General features: G+C 45.3%; 1 protein-coding gene across 1 annotated transcript in view; it reads left to right on the top strand.

Annotated features, from left to right (window-relative positions):
* Nucleotides 1–17691, top strand: part of LOC138566997 (probable palmitoyltransferase ZDHHC24) — a 162690-nt gene that overhangs the window by 68590 nt on the left and 76409 nt on the right. The window contains exon 3 of the mRNA XM_069644796.1: nucleotides 7589–7866. Within this exon, the coding sequence (XP_069500897.1) occupies nucleotides 7589–7866 (278 nt within the window). The remainder of the gene's footprint in view (nucleotides 1–7588; nucleotides 7867–17691) is intronic.

Here is a 17691-nt window from a genome sequence, read left to right as displayed (position 1 = left end):
AATGTACCTAGGACTAGTTAGTTTCTCTGTCCTGTTCGTTACATAATAACGAATTCTCAAATAAAAAATTCCTTTATCGTTGTTTTTGGGCAGGGGGGGTGGTTCTTTCCCAACCCCCCCCCCACCATTCTCTTGTTCTTAATACTTTCCCCCACACCCAAAATCACTAGCCCCCCCCTCCCAAACCCTTTTTTTTTGTTTTTCCCGAATTCAATATTTTGGAATTTATTTTAGGTTCTTTATAATGGCATTAGTTATTTTGGTATTCATGATAATCACTGCATACCGTCCTGTCCCCCCGAGCCCCTCTTTTGTGTCCCTTCTCCCTAGCTTGGTCGCTACTGTAACACTTCATGCACTTGCACTAGGTAAAATGCTGTCAGGCCGACTATGCTAGTTTTTCTGTCAATCACTCAAACTTCAAGGCCTAAGAGTGATTGCTGTATTTCCTTGTTCCCTTCCTGCCTTGAAGCACTTTGAAGCACTCCTCCTGTGTATAAGCGCTGTATAAATGAACTCAAATAAGTAAAAATAAATAAATTGGTGTCATGATGGTCCCTTAAATAGGTTACCTTGCACTCCAGTACTAGAGGAAGTGTGATGAGCCGGCACTCCTCATAGCCCCCAACTCCCCTTTTTTTCTTTTTTCAGCAACAACTGTATTTCAAAGTGACCTACTTGAGCAGAGCTGTGACCGAGCAGTAATGACGGCACTTACTCAAAACATCTTTTGCTGTTGATGCAGCCTGATTTACGGGACCGAGGGTTGACTCTGAGATGACCTTGGCCGATATGGGGCTATTGGCTTGAGTAAAGCAAGCTCAAAGACATCCCGGGAGTGGATGTGTTTTGGGCAGGAAGTGGGTGGGAATGGCTGGCCATAGGGATTAGCATGGCCTTAGGTAGGCAATGGACTGCAAGCTCAAATGGGCACAAGTGTCCCACAAAGGCAGATGGGGAACTCGGCCCGCTCATGTTCCTCGCATTTGATGTAATCAAAACAATGTCTGAGAATCAGGAAGACTGTGACTTGCAGGGACACTGGGATTGCCTGCATTCCAGGGTCTCCGTAAACATCCTATATTTTTCCACGTGTGGCATTCTGTGAATTTCTTGCCTTCAGCTCCCCTGGATGCGTTGAAAGGCTATATTCAGAATCCCCAAATGGATAGCTTGGGGGACTGGCTACATTTATACAAGGTCCTGGCTCTGTCAAGAACAAGTGTTGCCCCAAGTAAGGAAATGGCAGCCATGTTCTTGCTTGACCTTGGAAGGTTGAAAGGTGGAGTCGGACCTGCTTGCATTAGTTCCATTGACTGGAAGGGTTTGCACTACAAACAGGCAGGGCGTCTACAGCAGGCGTGTTAACAAAGTGAGCTAAGTTAATGCATAATATATTGCACGCATGCACCTCTGCCTACACTCTGTGCTATTTTCCACTGTTATAGTCAGTGCATTTAGATTAAGGGTACAAATGGGCCTGTAACCTGAACTATGTTTTAAAGGTGTTTGCAGGGGACGCACTGACTTTCGTTTAGTGGAGTGTGAAGGAGACACAGGGCATACAATTTGCACAGTTTGTCTCCTAGTGTTGCATGCGCAGTACAGCAGATCACATATCTTAATGCAGGTACCAGTTCCTGCTAGTGGGATTTGAAGAGGAGGCAGTGTGCGAAGGAAGCAGGGTCGATCCTATCAAGGCAAGGCAGTATACAATTAGTGTGGAGTCCTCATCTGCGTGACGTCTGAGTGTTCTCAGCACAGGCTCCAGTACAGACAGCGCCCAGCCCCAGGGCTGCTTTCACAGCACAGCAGGGGCCGCAGCGTCCAGGATGGGTGGCCTATGCAACAGGTACTGGTACTCACTGTCCTGGCGCACCAGTGACACACAGCAAAAGGCTGCTGCCGGCCTCCAGCCAGGGTGTCCAGGCCACCACGTCTGATGGACAGTCTGGACGGTGGACCAATTCAAGTTAACAGGCTCAGCACACGGGGCTCAGCCAGGCTGCACAGTGCACTCCCTGATAGACTCACACCATGACCATCACGGCGATCGGTCGAGAATTGAGATTCGAGGGGTCATGTATGGTGCTTCATTCATGGCCTGCCACGTGGAGTGCAAATGCGCTGGTGCCGGACCGTGCCAGCGCTGCCACGCCCATGCCACTCGTGACCCTGACCCGACCCCAACCTTCACGGTGTCGCCGCGCCGCCTGGTCTGTTGCTGCTGCAGCCAGCCTCAGCCTGCAGTCCGTCAGGGCCGGTGCTTTTATACAATTAGTGTGGAGGTGTTAAAGCAGCATTGTGCCGCTCTAACCTTTCCCCATATAGGCACGCGCCTAACCTTGCCTAGTGATGGCACCGGCCCTGCCTGAGTTTGGCTTCTAAGCGCAGATCCGGGATTCAAACCTCTGTTGCTCTGCGTAGTCTTGCTTCCAAGACCAGACTGTTGCCCCTTTGCTATCCTACGTTCATAAGTACTCTGAGCAATTGGGATATGGTCAACGAGGATCCTGAGGAATTTCCATTGACATCACTGGACGATGCAGATCCCCCTCCTTCTAACTTGCTCACTTTGAACCCATCGCCACGGACAAATGTTATATGGGGCATTATTAAAGAGAGCAGTGGCGTCCTTTTGGCTTTAACATTCATCCGAGCCCAAAAGCGACAGATTTCATAGAGGACATTTTAGTGTCACACATGGCCTTAATGACTCACCGGATGAAGGTTTAAGGGTTTTTGTTTTAATTGTCAGAGGTTTCTCGATGGGTCTTCTCCTTCTTTCAACCACCCATGTACCTCCTTCTTTCGACCACCCGTGTGCTTCCCTAACGCCAGGTTTGCAACAAGAGATGGGTAACACCTATTATCTGGTGCTAAATGTCAGGAAGGCCTAATGGTAAAAGCCATATTGATCGGTCTCCCGCACGGACATTTCTACAGGTGTCCTGGCCTGACCCTTCCCCATGTTTAATAGGAAGTTATGGCTCAAGCGTGCAGATTTCAGACACCCTGAATCAGTCACTTCGTTAGCTGCTCCCATTCACTCCTTCCACTTGATTTACTACCTCAGTCCTTACTTTCTCCCTTCTATCCTTCTCACCTCCCCCCTTTTCCTGTTCGGGGATATGGTGCACTGCTCACCACTCCAGGGATATGGGGCTTGCTCACCATCCCACAGATATGGTGCCGAGCTCTCCCTCTACTAACTTTAACACAGATTCCTGCAACTACATACACCCCACTCCGGCTTCACTCCACCCTTGCCACTCACTACCTTCATGCACTCCATCCACACCCTCTTGCTACATACTTTCACTCTCTAATTCTCCCAATACTTTCGCCCCCTTTGTCTATCTCTTACCTTATACACGCACGCCACCCCTCGCACTACATTACATATAACTAGTACTAGTCCCTTCGAGTGCTGGTGAGTTTTGTTTCAAAATCGGTTTGGTGAGGATTTGTCTATTTTGCTCCTTTGCAGTCCCATCTCACTTGTTTTGTACACCCCTAAACTCCCCCCCACCCCCAACTCTCCCCCTAATCCTCCCTGTCCCATTAGCCTGGAGTCTGTCTGGGGATGGTAGAGTGTTGAATTTCTTATCTCTGTTGGGCCGGAGAAATCTCAGTCCATTCCACTTTCATTTTTGATTCCATTCCCACTGTTTTGATCCGTGTTTTCTTGGCAGTGCTCAGCTGCACTTTAGGAGTTGTAGTTATGAAAGAGAACTCTGGCCAGAAAAGGTAATGGGAGGCATAATGTGATGAGGATGATACCCGCATGAACACTCGAGGCACCAAATGGCATTTTAGGGACTAGGTTCCCACAATGCTCTCCCTCAGATTCTGCGACAGGACTGGCTGTGACTCATGGCCCGCTGTGCCCATAGCCTCAGGATTTGTAGGGGTCCCATTATAACTCCAGGCTCATGACCCTGTCACAGGAGCCAAAGCCAGTGGCCCAATATGTCCCACTGTTGGAATCTGTGAAGAAATGCCTTCCAGTGCAAAGTCCTGCAATGATAACTGCAGTAAATGTGTGTATTGAGAAGTGCAAACCGTCTTCAGCTGATTTGGGCCAGTTAATGAGTGACTCTATGGTAGTCACTACCACACTGAAACGTGGTGGAGCCCCAGAGTCCACCTCCAAGGCACCAATGTAAAGGGAAAGCAAACGCATTTTCTAAAGCGGGGAAAAAGATGTCAACCACTGCAGTTTACACTATATGTATGAAAATGCATCTGCAATTGTCATTTGGTATGACAAATGTTAATGGGGTGCTATGCGACAGATGGCTGAAGAATTACCAAAAGCTGAAAGGCTAAACTCCAAATCGTTGTTAGGAGGGACAGCTGGTGTTCAAGACTGTTTATTAAAAAAAAGCCTTGACATAGCAGAAATGTCAGGCAAGCAATTGGATAGTGCAGCTGTTCTGAAAATGTACACCTGGCTCAGGAGTTTTAATCCTGCTACTTGGGCGACTCTCATTAATAAACCAATAGATGGACTGCTATTGTTTGGGAAAACTGTAGATGAAACAATCAAAGGCGAAACAGGACCATGAAAGATTTGAGATCAAATTTCAGGGTGAACATTCACGCGAATGGGTCTGGGGAGCATACATAGGGTCTGTAGGCACCAAGCTACACCACTGCGTTCCATGGGGTTCAAAGTGGGTGGTCTCAATACCAGCAAATCCCACAACAATCCGGGTTTCCAAGCACATCTCAGAGGGGTTTGACGAGGTAGCGGTCGAGCCTGAGGGGGACCTGCTGCACAACAATGACTTCCCTTGTATTATGCATTCCCATGCGACTCCGGTCTTGGGAAGAATAAAGAGGTTACATGGGGCCAAGTAACCACCAACCAATGGGCGTTGAAAAAAGGGGGCCATCGAAACGAACCGCCCGATGGAGAACACCACAGGAATCCATTCCATACATTTCCTAATACCCCAAATCGGCAAAAAGATGCAGTCAGTGCTAAACCTACGGCCTACAACAAGTTTGTCAAGGCACACAAATTCAAGATGACCGCTTTGCAAGAGTTAGACTTTTACAAAGGGGAGCCTACATTAGACATGAGAGATGTATACTTTCATATTTCTATGTTTCCAAAATCAAGCAAATTTCCCAAATTAAAGCACATTTCTCAGTTCCAAGTCAGCCAACAAGCATTACCAGGTCCAAGTTCTTCCATTTTGGGATAGCATCGACGCCATGTATAGTCATAAAATAATTGGCAATTTTGGCGGCCAATCTTTGTAGACTCAGCGTTTACGTATATCGCTTTCAAGATCCCATCAAGATGACTGACTGATGACAGAGAACAATGACAAACGGTGTCTTGGTCACATTCAAAATAAAAAAGTTTGCTAGTGCATCAGTTGGGCTTCTCAATCAACATCCACAAATCAAGCCTGAAACCAGCCCAGGTAAAATCTACAATCTGTGAACTTGGCATGAATCCTGAAGTCCTAGAGTTTGGACACTTGCATCCACCACCTAGAATTATGGACATATTAATGGAGGCTCGCAAACCAAACATACAGATTTGTTACTACAATAAATGGGAGTGTTCTGTAATTTGGTGTACTAACCACTCTGTCCTATTGGCTGCAGGTCAAAAGACAATGTGAACCATTTAATCTGCTTTAGATTGTGGGTGATAAGTGCAAATCCCAGAAAGTACATGTGGCAGCCTTGTGCTGTGATGACAAATACACTGCCAAGGTTTCTTGATGGCGGGTGGCAGTGGTCAAGGTCTTCATGGAATTATGAAGAGAATTCATCCAGCACTGGCTAGAACAGTTCCTGGCTGGGACCTAAATATGGTGTTGCATAGGTTTATGCTCCCACGTTTTAAACCGATTCATAAATGTTAATTTAAACATGTAACGTGTAAAGTTTCCTTCCTTCCCGATCGCTATCGCTTATATAAGAAGAGTGAACAAACTGCAGGCTCTGTCAGAAGAGGAACCTTTGGTAACTACATAATGACCAGAAGTATTTAGAACATAGACTTGTTTCTCACCCAAGTACATTTCAAAACGTCATGTACACCAATCCATTGAGTTTATGGGGATCTTCCAGAGACCAGAGAGTAAAGTAGAAAAGGCGTTGCACTCAATTGACGTTCACACAGTAGTCCTGTTCTAGTTTAGTTTATTTATTTGTAGAGCGCGCTTAACCCAGAGGTATCTAGGCGCTGAGACTTGAATACATAGTTAGTTATGTTACAGTTACAGATACAGAGTTATCTAGCAGTTGACTTGTGTTATATGGCAAGTCTGGACAAAGTTACAGGAAAGGCAAGTCTTTGAACAAATAGTACTGAGTGTCAAGAAGGTTAGTTATGCTGAGCGTGAAGCTGGTCTTTTACACTGTTTCTGAAGGACCAGGAGGCTGGTTCTATGAACTGCACAAAACAGACAGAAAAAAACACGTTAATCAACTAATTTACAGGAGGGCAGCTCTATCACTAAGGCCAGCAAAGCCAGATGGATTGTGAATTCCATCCAAGAATGCTAGAGCTTTTCCAATACAACTCCAGAACATAAACCAAGTACTGCTATGCCAGAGGCACACGAGCTACACAGGCATTTTTGGCCAATATTCCACTATACCTCATCTGCAAGACGGCTGCGTGGTCATCTATCCATATGTTCAAAAAGCATTATTGTATAGACGCTCAAGCAAGAGTAGACTCGCAGATGGGACAGGTAGTTTTGTAATGTTTTGCAGTGGTGACACCTTTTAGAATCGCCTCCAAAAACCATGTACTGCTGCATAAGCTATGCATGTGAATCTCAACAGATTCTCAAGCTCCGGAGAGCAAATGTTTCTTGCCCAGTAATAGTCCTTGTGGTTTTTTTGTATCGGTTTGGAGTTGCAAGCGCCCGACCACGTCCCTGGTGTTGAGGGCAAAATAAAAAATATGCATGTATAGAATTTCTTTAAAACTACTTGTGTAATACACTCACAATTTTTCATGGAAAACAATCTGAGGGTACAGGCGCAGAGCACATGTAGGGCAAGAATAATATTAAGACATGAGCGCCATTGTTGATGCCTCTGTCTGAAGAAAATCACTCTCATACTCCATATTTGCCACTAAATGGCGCATATGCATAGCATGCGATTGTAAAGTGATGCACACTCCAGAAAGACTGTTACTGGGTAAGTACCATATACTTATATATGCTTGCATCCTGGTGTTTGTTAGTTCTCTTCATCTCATTCGTTCCTGGTCTCATCAAGGTGGGTTTCCTTACTCTATTTTCACATGTATTTGCGTTCTAGGATTGATTTATTGTCAAAATTGTTTGTCACACAATGTTTTCACCATTTTTCTCAAGAGAAGCTTTATTTTTTTGGTTCGGCTACCTCAAAGTAAGCAGTTTAGTAATTTTTGAATAGTGTGAACTTGGCGTTGCACCCTAAACCTGGTTGAATGACACTGTCACGCGCCACCTTTGACTTTGCCAAAGTAGTTTGTGACACAGTAGTAATGCCCTTTTTATCCTGACTCTGTGCTCCCAACCTTTGATGTTGCATGACTGATCAGATGTTGCTCTTACAGATACTGCTATGCCTGCCAGACCCATGTGCCACCACGTAGCCAGCACTGCTACAACTGCAAAGTCTGCATCCTGCGAAGGGACCACCACTGTGTGCTGCTGGGCCAATGCCTGGGGCATGCCAACTACCGCTACCTGATTGGCCTGCTGATCTATGGCTGGATTGGCCTCCTCTATGCGACTGTGCTAAATGCAGAGAATTTCTTGGCCCTTCTTCATGAAGGCATCAGTGCCCACAGCCTCTTCTTGCTTCTGATGCCTTGGATGATGCTGGTGACAGGTACAATGTTTTTTTCTTTTCTTTACAATGTTCGTGTCTTTGAAGAGGTACTGTCTGATCTTTTTCTACGTCTTTTGCAAGGCATGATGGCTACACAACATATGAGGTGGTGGTAGTGGGTGTGCTGTGTCATGTAGTTTCTGCATTGATTGGTTGACCGTTCTTCTCAAACCTATAAGATTCTGATAATCTAGTATTATAGGGTAGCAATATTCTCTAATCTACATAAGGAACTTGCTTATGGAGCTCTTTGGCAGTCATTGTGAACTTTTCAGAGAAAGAGGAGGGTGTGGTCTGTTGCTGTATGAGAGCTAGAACATTTTACTTAGAAATTCATTGTACAGGTGATTTTACTCCCTGCTAAAGAGAATATATTTGCAAACCTATTTAAATTGCATTCTCTGCATTTCATAGAAGGGCAAGCTAGACACGCCTTGCCAGGGCTTTAATATTTTGTTTGAGACCAATATCACTTTGTCTGCTAGGCCCATCTGTATATTTTGTGTTGGGGCAACTTGATTGAACGTGCACTCACTGACTAGCTTTAGCGCAATTGCTGACGTGAGCGCATGAACTGCTTTTAAATTTATTGGCACGCTTTGAGGGAAGAGAAGTGTTTGGGGCCTCCTGGGGAAAGCATTTCTTGCATGGTCCTGCTGATCGCTCAGACAACGCCAGGCTGTTTTGGTGCGTGGCGCAGCATGGCACCTGCATTAACAGTGGAGATATTTGCATTGGGTATGCTTGATTTATTGAACTGAATTGATATTGTATTTCTATCGCGCTTGTACACGAGTGTTTCAGAGCGTGAGAAGAAAGGGAGGGGAACAGGGAGAACAAAACAGCGCTCTTACTAGGCCCAGTGACATTGAGATACATATACTAAAGGGCTATCTTTTGTGTGAGGCAATACCTAACGCCTACAAATATTTCCCCAAAGCCAGCAGTCAAACGTGGGAGGTGCAGAGCAAAGCGTGGACATGTTACAGTTTCCATTACAAACAGCTGCTGCTGCAATTGTTGAGGATGCACCAATTTTGGGGCGAAGGTAGCAACCAGAAGTAGCCTATAGACCATGGCTACTAGTACTCCAAGCATAGAAACAGCAGTTGAGGTGGATGCTACTGCTTGAAATGCTATCACTGGCTTGGCTGGGTCTGACACTTCATTGCAGGCACCCCGATGCCCACCTTGCCCAATATCTGAGCCTGGTACAAGTGGGAATGTCTTGCTAAAGACCAGGAACTAAGTTTTGCAAGGGGCTGTTAAGCTGCCAGCAGGGGTGCACCCCCCAATGAATCGGTTTCAGAAGGGGATGTGCTTGAGGAGTTGGCCTTGCAGCTCTCAGGGCAGCAGGGCCACGTTCCATCAGCCATGTTAAAGGTGCTGAATGCATCTGTCTGGCACATCTACTACATCTGTGTGTACCCCCGAGCCATTGCACTTCTTTGGCCCATGAATCTGATGATGCAATGTTAGTGATGAATCTGATGAGGGGGGTGATGGCCAAACATTATGCCCCACCTTGTCATAAAAAGGCTTTGAGCTATATCTGAGAACACTGAACCCTAGCTCCAGCAGTGAGCCAGAGGAACAGCTAGCGATGCAAGCAAACTCTGGGTAACTATCCCCACTAATGGTTTAATTAGTGAGCAAGAGGGGTTAGCGCAGCAACAGCATGCCATCCCACAGCAAGCCTCTTTGTGCATGCAAATAGTTGATGGCAGGAACTACAGACCCATTTGGGATAAATTGAAGCAGGGGGTGGCAGAGTTGCAAAGTGTCTGGCAGCTATCCTTGGGCTTTGTAGGAGAGGACAATGACTCCAATGTCATTCCTGCCCTAATGCGAGATAAGACAATATATGTCTGATTTTCTTTACACGTTTTAGACCTTGTGGTGACACTTGTCTGAAGTTGATCCCATTCCCTGTGATATGCTTTTTGTGGCACACACGTTCTACTCTCATTTCCGCCATGCTTACCAAATGGAATTCAACGTTCCATTTGGTCAACTGGCTTGAAAAAAAGCAGTGCTGTAAGTGACTGCGGCTAAAGTCACCTTTGAGCATTAGATGTGACCTTTTTCATACCCACCCAGGGCAGACCTTGCCTATGAGCTGTTACTATGAGGAAACACACACCATGTGAGTGATGAGGGATTTCTAGATCTATATTTGTCAAAAATTAATTTGTCAAAGAAGTCAATGGAACATGATAGACGGGTAAGTGTGACTTTAAGTTGCTGGTAAAACAACTGGTGTCATGATGATCCGCAGATAAAAAGCAAGGAAGAAAACATTTAATATCTTTTACCATCGATCACAGCTTTAAGTTCAAACTAGCTGCATGCCAGAATGTCGACTAGGATGATGCATTGAGAAGTCAGTTGAAATGTGCAAGAATGCACTCTAATTTGCAAGAACATTTACTTGCAGAAGCATAAAGAGTAGACAACGGCTCTTTCCTCCTCCTCCTCTCCTCTATGGCCAGGAGCTCTTGTCTGTGTTGCCATGGATGCCCTCAGATGCCACCAGGTAGTGTGCAATCACAACGTGTTTTCAGTGCTGCACATACAATTGTCTCTGACAACAGGAGAAGTCTCTCTGTACCTCATGTTGAAAAGCTGAAATTTATTAACATGACCAAGCACAACATCCCATCAGAATAAGGAAAGATATTGGTGCTTTTACATGTACAGCAACAGTATCCTTAAAGGCTGCAGCTGATCATAGTGTAATGAAGGCGAATGACTTGTGAGAAACCTGAAGGTGTCTCGTCTCACCTGCTAGTTTCTGGTGATCTGTCATCCACGTGGCCAGGACACAGCCATCTTTTTTGGATCCAGTTCCCGGAGTGGACCAGTGCCGGAGGATCACTTGCATGAGGGGTCTTCGGGTAGTGGAAGTGAGACACTGGATGGTGAGACGTGTTATCCCCTTCCCTGTGACACCTTTTCCCTGTCCTACCAGGTAGGATACTTAGGAACTCAGCCCCCCGACCCACCTTTCCCGACACAAACACTTTCTAATGGACAACTCGCCGTGAGCGAAAACGGACTAACACCAGAGCCGTGTACCTGACATGTCCCAATACAATGGTCAGGCCAGGTCAGGCAATCACTGATCATTACACACACCTACATTTCATCACACCTCCCCATACAGATAAAAGGCGGAGCACAAATGCACACTGGGAGCAAGGCAAAAAACACAAGGAAGCTGCAGTTCTAACATGGCAGTTTAATATGAGGAGAAAGGCGGCAAGACTAGAGGATTGCAAGGAGGGAAGTGCCCTTGACCTTGTCAGACCATTACTTTTGTGAGCCTTGAAAAATAAGAAGCATAAGACCTAGAATTAAAGCTGAAGAAATGTGCATTGTGTGTCAGAGGTACCCAGGGCTCTCCCACGTCGATAACCAAGGCGGGGAGGAGAGTTTCCTGTCCTTGGCTCCAGCACCAGTAAAGTCAGCACAGCCGGTGAGTGGGGGAGACTGATACCAAACCAGTCTATGTTAGAACCAAGGTTGTAAGAGGCAAAATTGTATAAAGAAATCTTAAGAAAATGGTGTTTGAAGCGCATGTTACGAGCGATGCAAATATAATTCAAAAACAGAGGAGTGACTGAACCTTTGAAGCCAAGAAAGATACCGTAAGCAAAGTGGTTCCGCTCCACATGGGTGCTCATTCGAAGGTCTCTGTTGGGTATCCAACTGGTTGGCATTTGTGAAAAGGATTTGAGATCGAAGTGGTCCTGCAACGGATCAAGCTAAATCCTGTGCACATTTGAAAGTCTTTGATGGTGAATGCAAACTGAAATTGGTCCGAACCCGGCCAAGGGAGACTAATTGTGTAAGAGGAAGGATATGAGCCCGGCTATGGGATCCGGGCTGAACTGTGAGTCGCCCTAGAAAGAATATTCTCTGAACATTGTAAAACGGGATCTGAGCCCAGAAGAGGGGGAATCCAAAGTAACGATCATTGTAAGAAAATGGATCTGAAACCGGCTGAAGGGGATCCAGGGTGAAGTGAATCAACTGAATTGAAAATAACTTTTGGTTTGTTTTGTACAACAGGCCCTCTGAAGCAAGAGACTTTGATAAGTAGAGAGACTTGGGCACAGAAGGCCCTAATGCTGGTGATTGAACTGTGGAATGTGTCCTCGTGCCGAAGAAGCCAAATACTGTGCTACACTCGAGTGAACCGCCTTGTCCCATGCTGAAAACTTGGGGAAGGGGGGGCCAACAGCCTGAACATTCTGACATATATCATTTTGAACACTTCTTTCTTTTCATAACATTATTCCCTACCCTCTTTGTGGAGGTCAGTACTGGTAATACGCTTGTATTCATATAGACCCTTTTTCATTTTGACGAGACGCCCCAAGGACTGCGTTATTATTTGATGGTCGTAGTTTGCTCCCATCTGTAGATTGAGGATTAGATGGGTGTTTATCATACCCTTTTTGAAGTTCAATAAACACCCTTGAACCGTGGTCACTTGTGTCGGTTTTACCGTTGATACCATGCCTCCCTTACAGACTTCTGTCACAGTTGAAGGTAGGTCAGCCAGCAGAGCTACTGTTTTTCATGGGTACTGCTAGCTTAGATTAAATTACATAGTTGTAATGATGATTAATGGAGACTGGTGACAAGGGTTGACGTGTATTGATGCCCCAGAGTGCGAAGTACCAAGCCTGTTACATTTCACGTGTCAATGATCACATTTTACAGTTTGTTCTGGACTTGTGATTGGTGGGGATACATTTCAATGGGGCACGTAAGGAATAGTGTGCCTGTTAAATTTGAAGAGCTTGTGTGCATAAGCAGTCTGTGTGTGATCGTCGTTTCGCGTTCCTGTCCTGTAGCTCGTTGCGGGGGAGGAGATGGAAGGAGGGGAGAAGTTGTGTCCTTTAAGTAAAGGAGGAGACCTTAGCATTGTTTCATACTGAAAACCTCTAGGTGGTGATCCAAATTCTAGCATCTAGTGAGGATATGACAATGGAAATACATCAAATAATGTAAGTAATTGAGGAAACTGGGATTGTTGTTAAGCTTCCTGGTAAATCTGATGGCAATTCTGTAGTAATACTGAGCATAATACACGTCATCAGCAGAATTTCGTGATATTTGGCTGATGGGATCGGAATCCTTATCTACTGTTCCCAAGTAACAAATCTACATCCAAGTCGGTTTCACAGAAATATGCATTGATGCAGTAGAGCGCAGAGCATGCAAATACAATACCAGGCCTCATACCTATATATTTTTATTGTGCATTTGTTACAATGACATGACTTTTTTCATTGTTTAACTTGAGCACCAGATGCAGTATGCCTTACATTTCATTGTTTTACTTTTTTACTAGTGCATTTTGATTTAAAATATGATCATGAAATAGGTGTTATCCGGGCTACGTCTGTATACTATTGGGACATTTGTTGTGCATTTAATTGAGTCACACACAGGCTTTCTTTCACAAATGTGAGAAGTAGAATTATATGTGTGGCTAATAGCTATAAAGTGTACATTTTCACCATGGTCAGGATGTAGCAGATGCAGTACGGATGTTGCTTGTGAATAAAGCTCTGCAGAAGGGATCTTACAGAATCATTCACACACCTAATTGTTTCCACATTCCCACAGGAACAGGGCCGCACACAGTTTTTGCCACACTTGGGCAAGCAAGATTGCCCACACATTAATTATTGGTGCACTCCCACAGGGATGGGATGTGCAGCTTATTTTTCACAAGCCTAGAGGGAATGGGATGCGCACACAATTTTTGATGCGTTCCTGTGGGTAAGGCACGCACACACCATTTTTGCCACACGCCGTCACCAAATGTAACACTCACTTAATTCTAGCTGTACTCGCCAGTGCTTTAGTCGCACACATTATTTGTGTCACGCTTCGGCTGGGAAGGTGGTGCATGCTGTAAGGAAAGCATGGCATGAATAGTAAGACAGACACAAGTGACCACAGTTCAAGGGTGTTTATTGAACTTCAACAAAGGGTTTGATAAAGGCCTAGCTAAGCCTAAATCTACCGATGGGAGAAAGTTACTGCCATCAAATAATAACGCAGTCTTAGTGGTGTCTTGTAAAAATAAAAAAGGCCTATACTAAAAAAAAAACTATTGCCAATCCTTGCCTCCTAAATGCAAATCGTGTCGAGAACAATGTTATGAAAAGAAGTGTTCAAAATTATATGTCCGGTTGTTCAGGCTGTTGGCCTCCCTTCCCCATGTTTTCAGCAAGGGACAAGGCGGTTCACTCAAGCGTAGCACAGTCTATGGCGGCCTTAGCACGAGGATACAGTTCAAAACCAATAAATTCTCCTCCTTCGATTTGCACAAGTATTCACTTTGGGTGACTCTCTATTCATCCTGGATCCCCTCAGCCGGGCTCCGATCCCTCTTCCATATTATTAGTCTCCATCAGTCGGGCTTGGACCAATGTCACTTATCCATCAAATATCGAAGACATTCGAATGCACAGGATTTAGCTTGATCCATTGCAGGATAACTTCGATTTCACAATTCATCTTGTTTTAACCTTTGTCACCATTTTGTTGGATACCTAAAAGAGACTTTTCAACGAGCACCCATGTGGTGCCGGACCACTCGGACTACTGTATTGTATCGTAGCTTCAAAGTTCCATCACTCATATGCTTTTTTAATTACATTTGTGGTGCTCGCCACATACGCTTCATTCACTGTACACTTGCAAGCTTGGTTTCCATATAGATCAGTTTGGTATCAGTCTCCCCAACTCGGCGGCTGTGCTGACTTCACTGATGCTGTTATGTTGTAGGAGCCAAGGACAGTACGGCGGCAGCAATTGATTCTTCCTGCATTGACTGTCGACGTGGGAGAGCTCCGGGTACCTCCACCACACAATCCAGGATTCTTCAGCTTTGAATCCAGGTCTTGTTCTTGAAGGCTCAGGAAAGATACAGGCTTTCGGTGAAAAGCTCAAGAGCATTTCCCTTCTTGCAATCCTCCTCAGTCTTGCCATCTTCCACGTTGTATTAAACTGCCATCTTGGAACTGCTGCTTCCTCGTGTGCTTTGCCTTGCTCCGAGTGTGCTTTCATGCTACGCCTTTTATCCGTGATGGAAGTCAGGTGTGTGTGTGTGTGTGTAATGATCAGTAATTGCCTGACCATGGTAGTGGGACACTTCGGGTATACGGCTCGGGTGTTACTCTTTTTTTCTTGCACAGTGAGCTGTCTGTGGGAAAGTGTTTGTGTTGAAAAGGGGGGGGGGAAGGAGTTGAATTCCTAAGTGTCCTTCCGGGTAGGATGGGTAAAGGTGTTGCAGGGAAGGGGGTACTGCATCTCGCCATCCGGTGTCCCACTTCCACTTCCCAAAGACCTCTCAGCCAGGTGATCCTCCCGCACTGGTCGACCCCCAGGAACTGGATCCAAAATCAATGGCCATGTCCTGGCCACCTGCATGACAGATCCCTGGGGACTAGAGGGTGAGACCTTGCCCTTTTTGTCCCAGGCCCGCAGAACTTTCGAGGAAGAAAGCCTAATACCGTGAACAATAGCACAAGTGTCTTGCAACAGATGTCAACGGTACGCGGTGCAAGCCTACGGCGATAAGCGGGAGCGAGGGAAGCTCCCACGACCGTGGTACCGCCTCGACTCCAAAGAAGCCGAAAGCCAAGCGGTTCATCACAGTTGGTGAGTCGAGGGGAGAACCAATAAGAACCAGGCTGCGTTCAATGAACTATGAAAGAACTGTAAACGTGTGGTAGACCAGCTTCAGAGGGAAACCGGTACCACGTGCTGCTACCACAAGAAACTCTGGTCGATATCTGAGCGAAACTACAGAAACCTAGAGGCCGTAGGAGAGCCACCGAAATAGGTGAGGGGTCATACTGAGGGTCAAACAAAATCCCTGTACAATTGAAAGACTTTGATCTACAAACTGTGTGAGAAAGGGAAGTAAATCCCGCAGTGAGAGAAAAGCAAAGTCTAAAGTCCCAAGAAACAGTGTGTTGACAGAAGTGAACCCGGCCGAGGGATGTCCGCTGGAACTATTTAAAATGAAATGAAGATTTTGTGAAGAAGGAAAAGCCATAGAGAACCTGACCAAGGGAGGCTAAGATTCGAGAGGGGTCAGTGCCCGGAAGAGGGGGACCCAAGGGTGGAGAATCCTCACCCTAAGTGAAACCAAGAAACGGAAACTTTCATTTGTTGAAGGAACTTTTGTTTTGTTATTTTGAAGACATCGGGTTCTCGAAGGCAAGAGACTTGACCATGGACAGCCTTGATAGCTGAAAACTGAACTGTCATCTTGTGCTGGGAAAGCTCGTGAGTGTGCTGTACTCCACGATCCCACTGTACCCCGTGCTCAAAACGTGGGGAAGGGAGACCCAGGCTACTGCATCCTGACATATTATTTGAGAACACTTCTTTCTTTTCTTGAACTATGCCACACCCCTTTTTGTATTAGTTGTGAGGTTTGGAAATGGGTTTCTTAGAACAGGCCCTTTTTATTTTGACACAGCGCCAGTAGTATTGCCTTATTTTTCATTTGATGGTCGACGCTTGCTCCCATCTTAGATTTAGGTTTAGATTGGGCGTTTTTCCAACCTGCACCCAGCATTCATTCTTCAATATACACCCTTGAACTGTGGTCACTTGTGTCTGCCTTACTTGTAGTCACCATGAGTTCCTCACACTCTCCACTCGCCTTTTACACTGATCTGTCTTCTGAACCTAACCTGAGCTAATCCGAACCTTGGGCCGTATATAGGGGCCTACATAGCCTCTTAATACATTCTTGTGTGGACATTCTCTTCCCTTTGTCTGGGCTTCTGATTGGCAGCACTGGATCCAGTTCTCATTAGTGCCATTGTGTCTCGCTTCAGTACAAACTAATAAAAGGCTGGTAGCCATGTTGGGGCTAAGCGGAAGTTCCTCCCCTCCCCCTTCACCTTGCCACTATTGAATGTAAAGCTCTTCAGAACGCTGCTCCTAAAATTGGACCACCTTTGCATACGTCTTGTGCTTGTGCTCTTTTCCTGCATCACAGAGATGCACTACCCCGGTAAGTCCCCGGGTGTGTATTTTGCAAGAAAGTGCTCCCATCCCCTCTGCCTTGGAGGACGGTGGGGAGTAGGAATCAGGTTTGCTGTGTGTGGGTATAACATGCGCCATAATTAGTTTGAAGTTTTAGATTTTTGGTTTAATACCAGTTTAGCTTTTGATTGTACAAAGTGCCAACACTCCATTCGGAGGCACGTGCAGTTGTTTTCTTGGTATATATTGCGTTCATTACTGTTGCATCACAGTAAAATCATACACACATCTAAATTTTTGTGTATTATTTGGACATTTGTTCAGATACTACCAAGAAACTTACCTTGAGCTAACCATAATAAGCCCAAATAAAAAGGAGTTTTGACTAAAAAATTGTGAATTTAAAAACGGAAACCTAACTAGGCATTAACCTATTTTTGCTTTGAACCCTTCCTTCCTACCTTTTGTTTCCTGGCATACTATTAACCATGTAAAAATGTAAGATATGACTGTATACTAGAACTTTGATTCAACAGTAATGAATGTAATATATACCAAGAAACTTCTATTTAAATTTGATACTGGTGAAATGTTATGCACAACTAATGTATGTGCTAGAACCCAATGAACAGAAATGTATTGGATACACTATACTCAGTTTGGTATCTTGACTACAGTTTTGTGCTTTGAGAAAGCCCAGGTAAGAGCGAAACAATTGCACGTACCTCTGAATGGAGAATGTTGGCACTTTGTACAACGAAAGGTAAACTGGTATTAAGCTAAAAATTTTAA

The sequence above is a fragment of the Ambystoma mexicanum genome, chromosome 2p, assembly GCF_040938575.1.
Source record: "Ambystoma mexicanum isolate Mex_15411 chromosome 2p, UKY_AmexF1_1, whole genome shotgun sequence".
Classification (NCBI taxonomy): domain Eukaryota; kingdom Metazoa; phylum Chordata; class Amphibia; order Caudata; family Ambystomatidae; genus Ambystoma; species Ambystoma mexicanum.
Note: the sequence above shows the minus strand (reverse complement) of the source record. Positions and strands in the feature narration are given on the sequence as shown.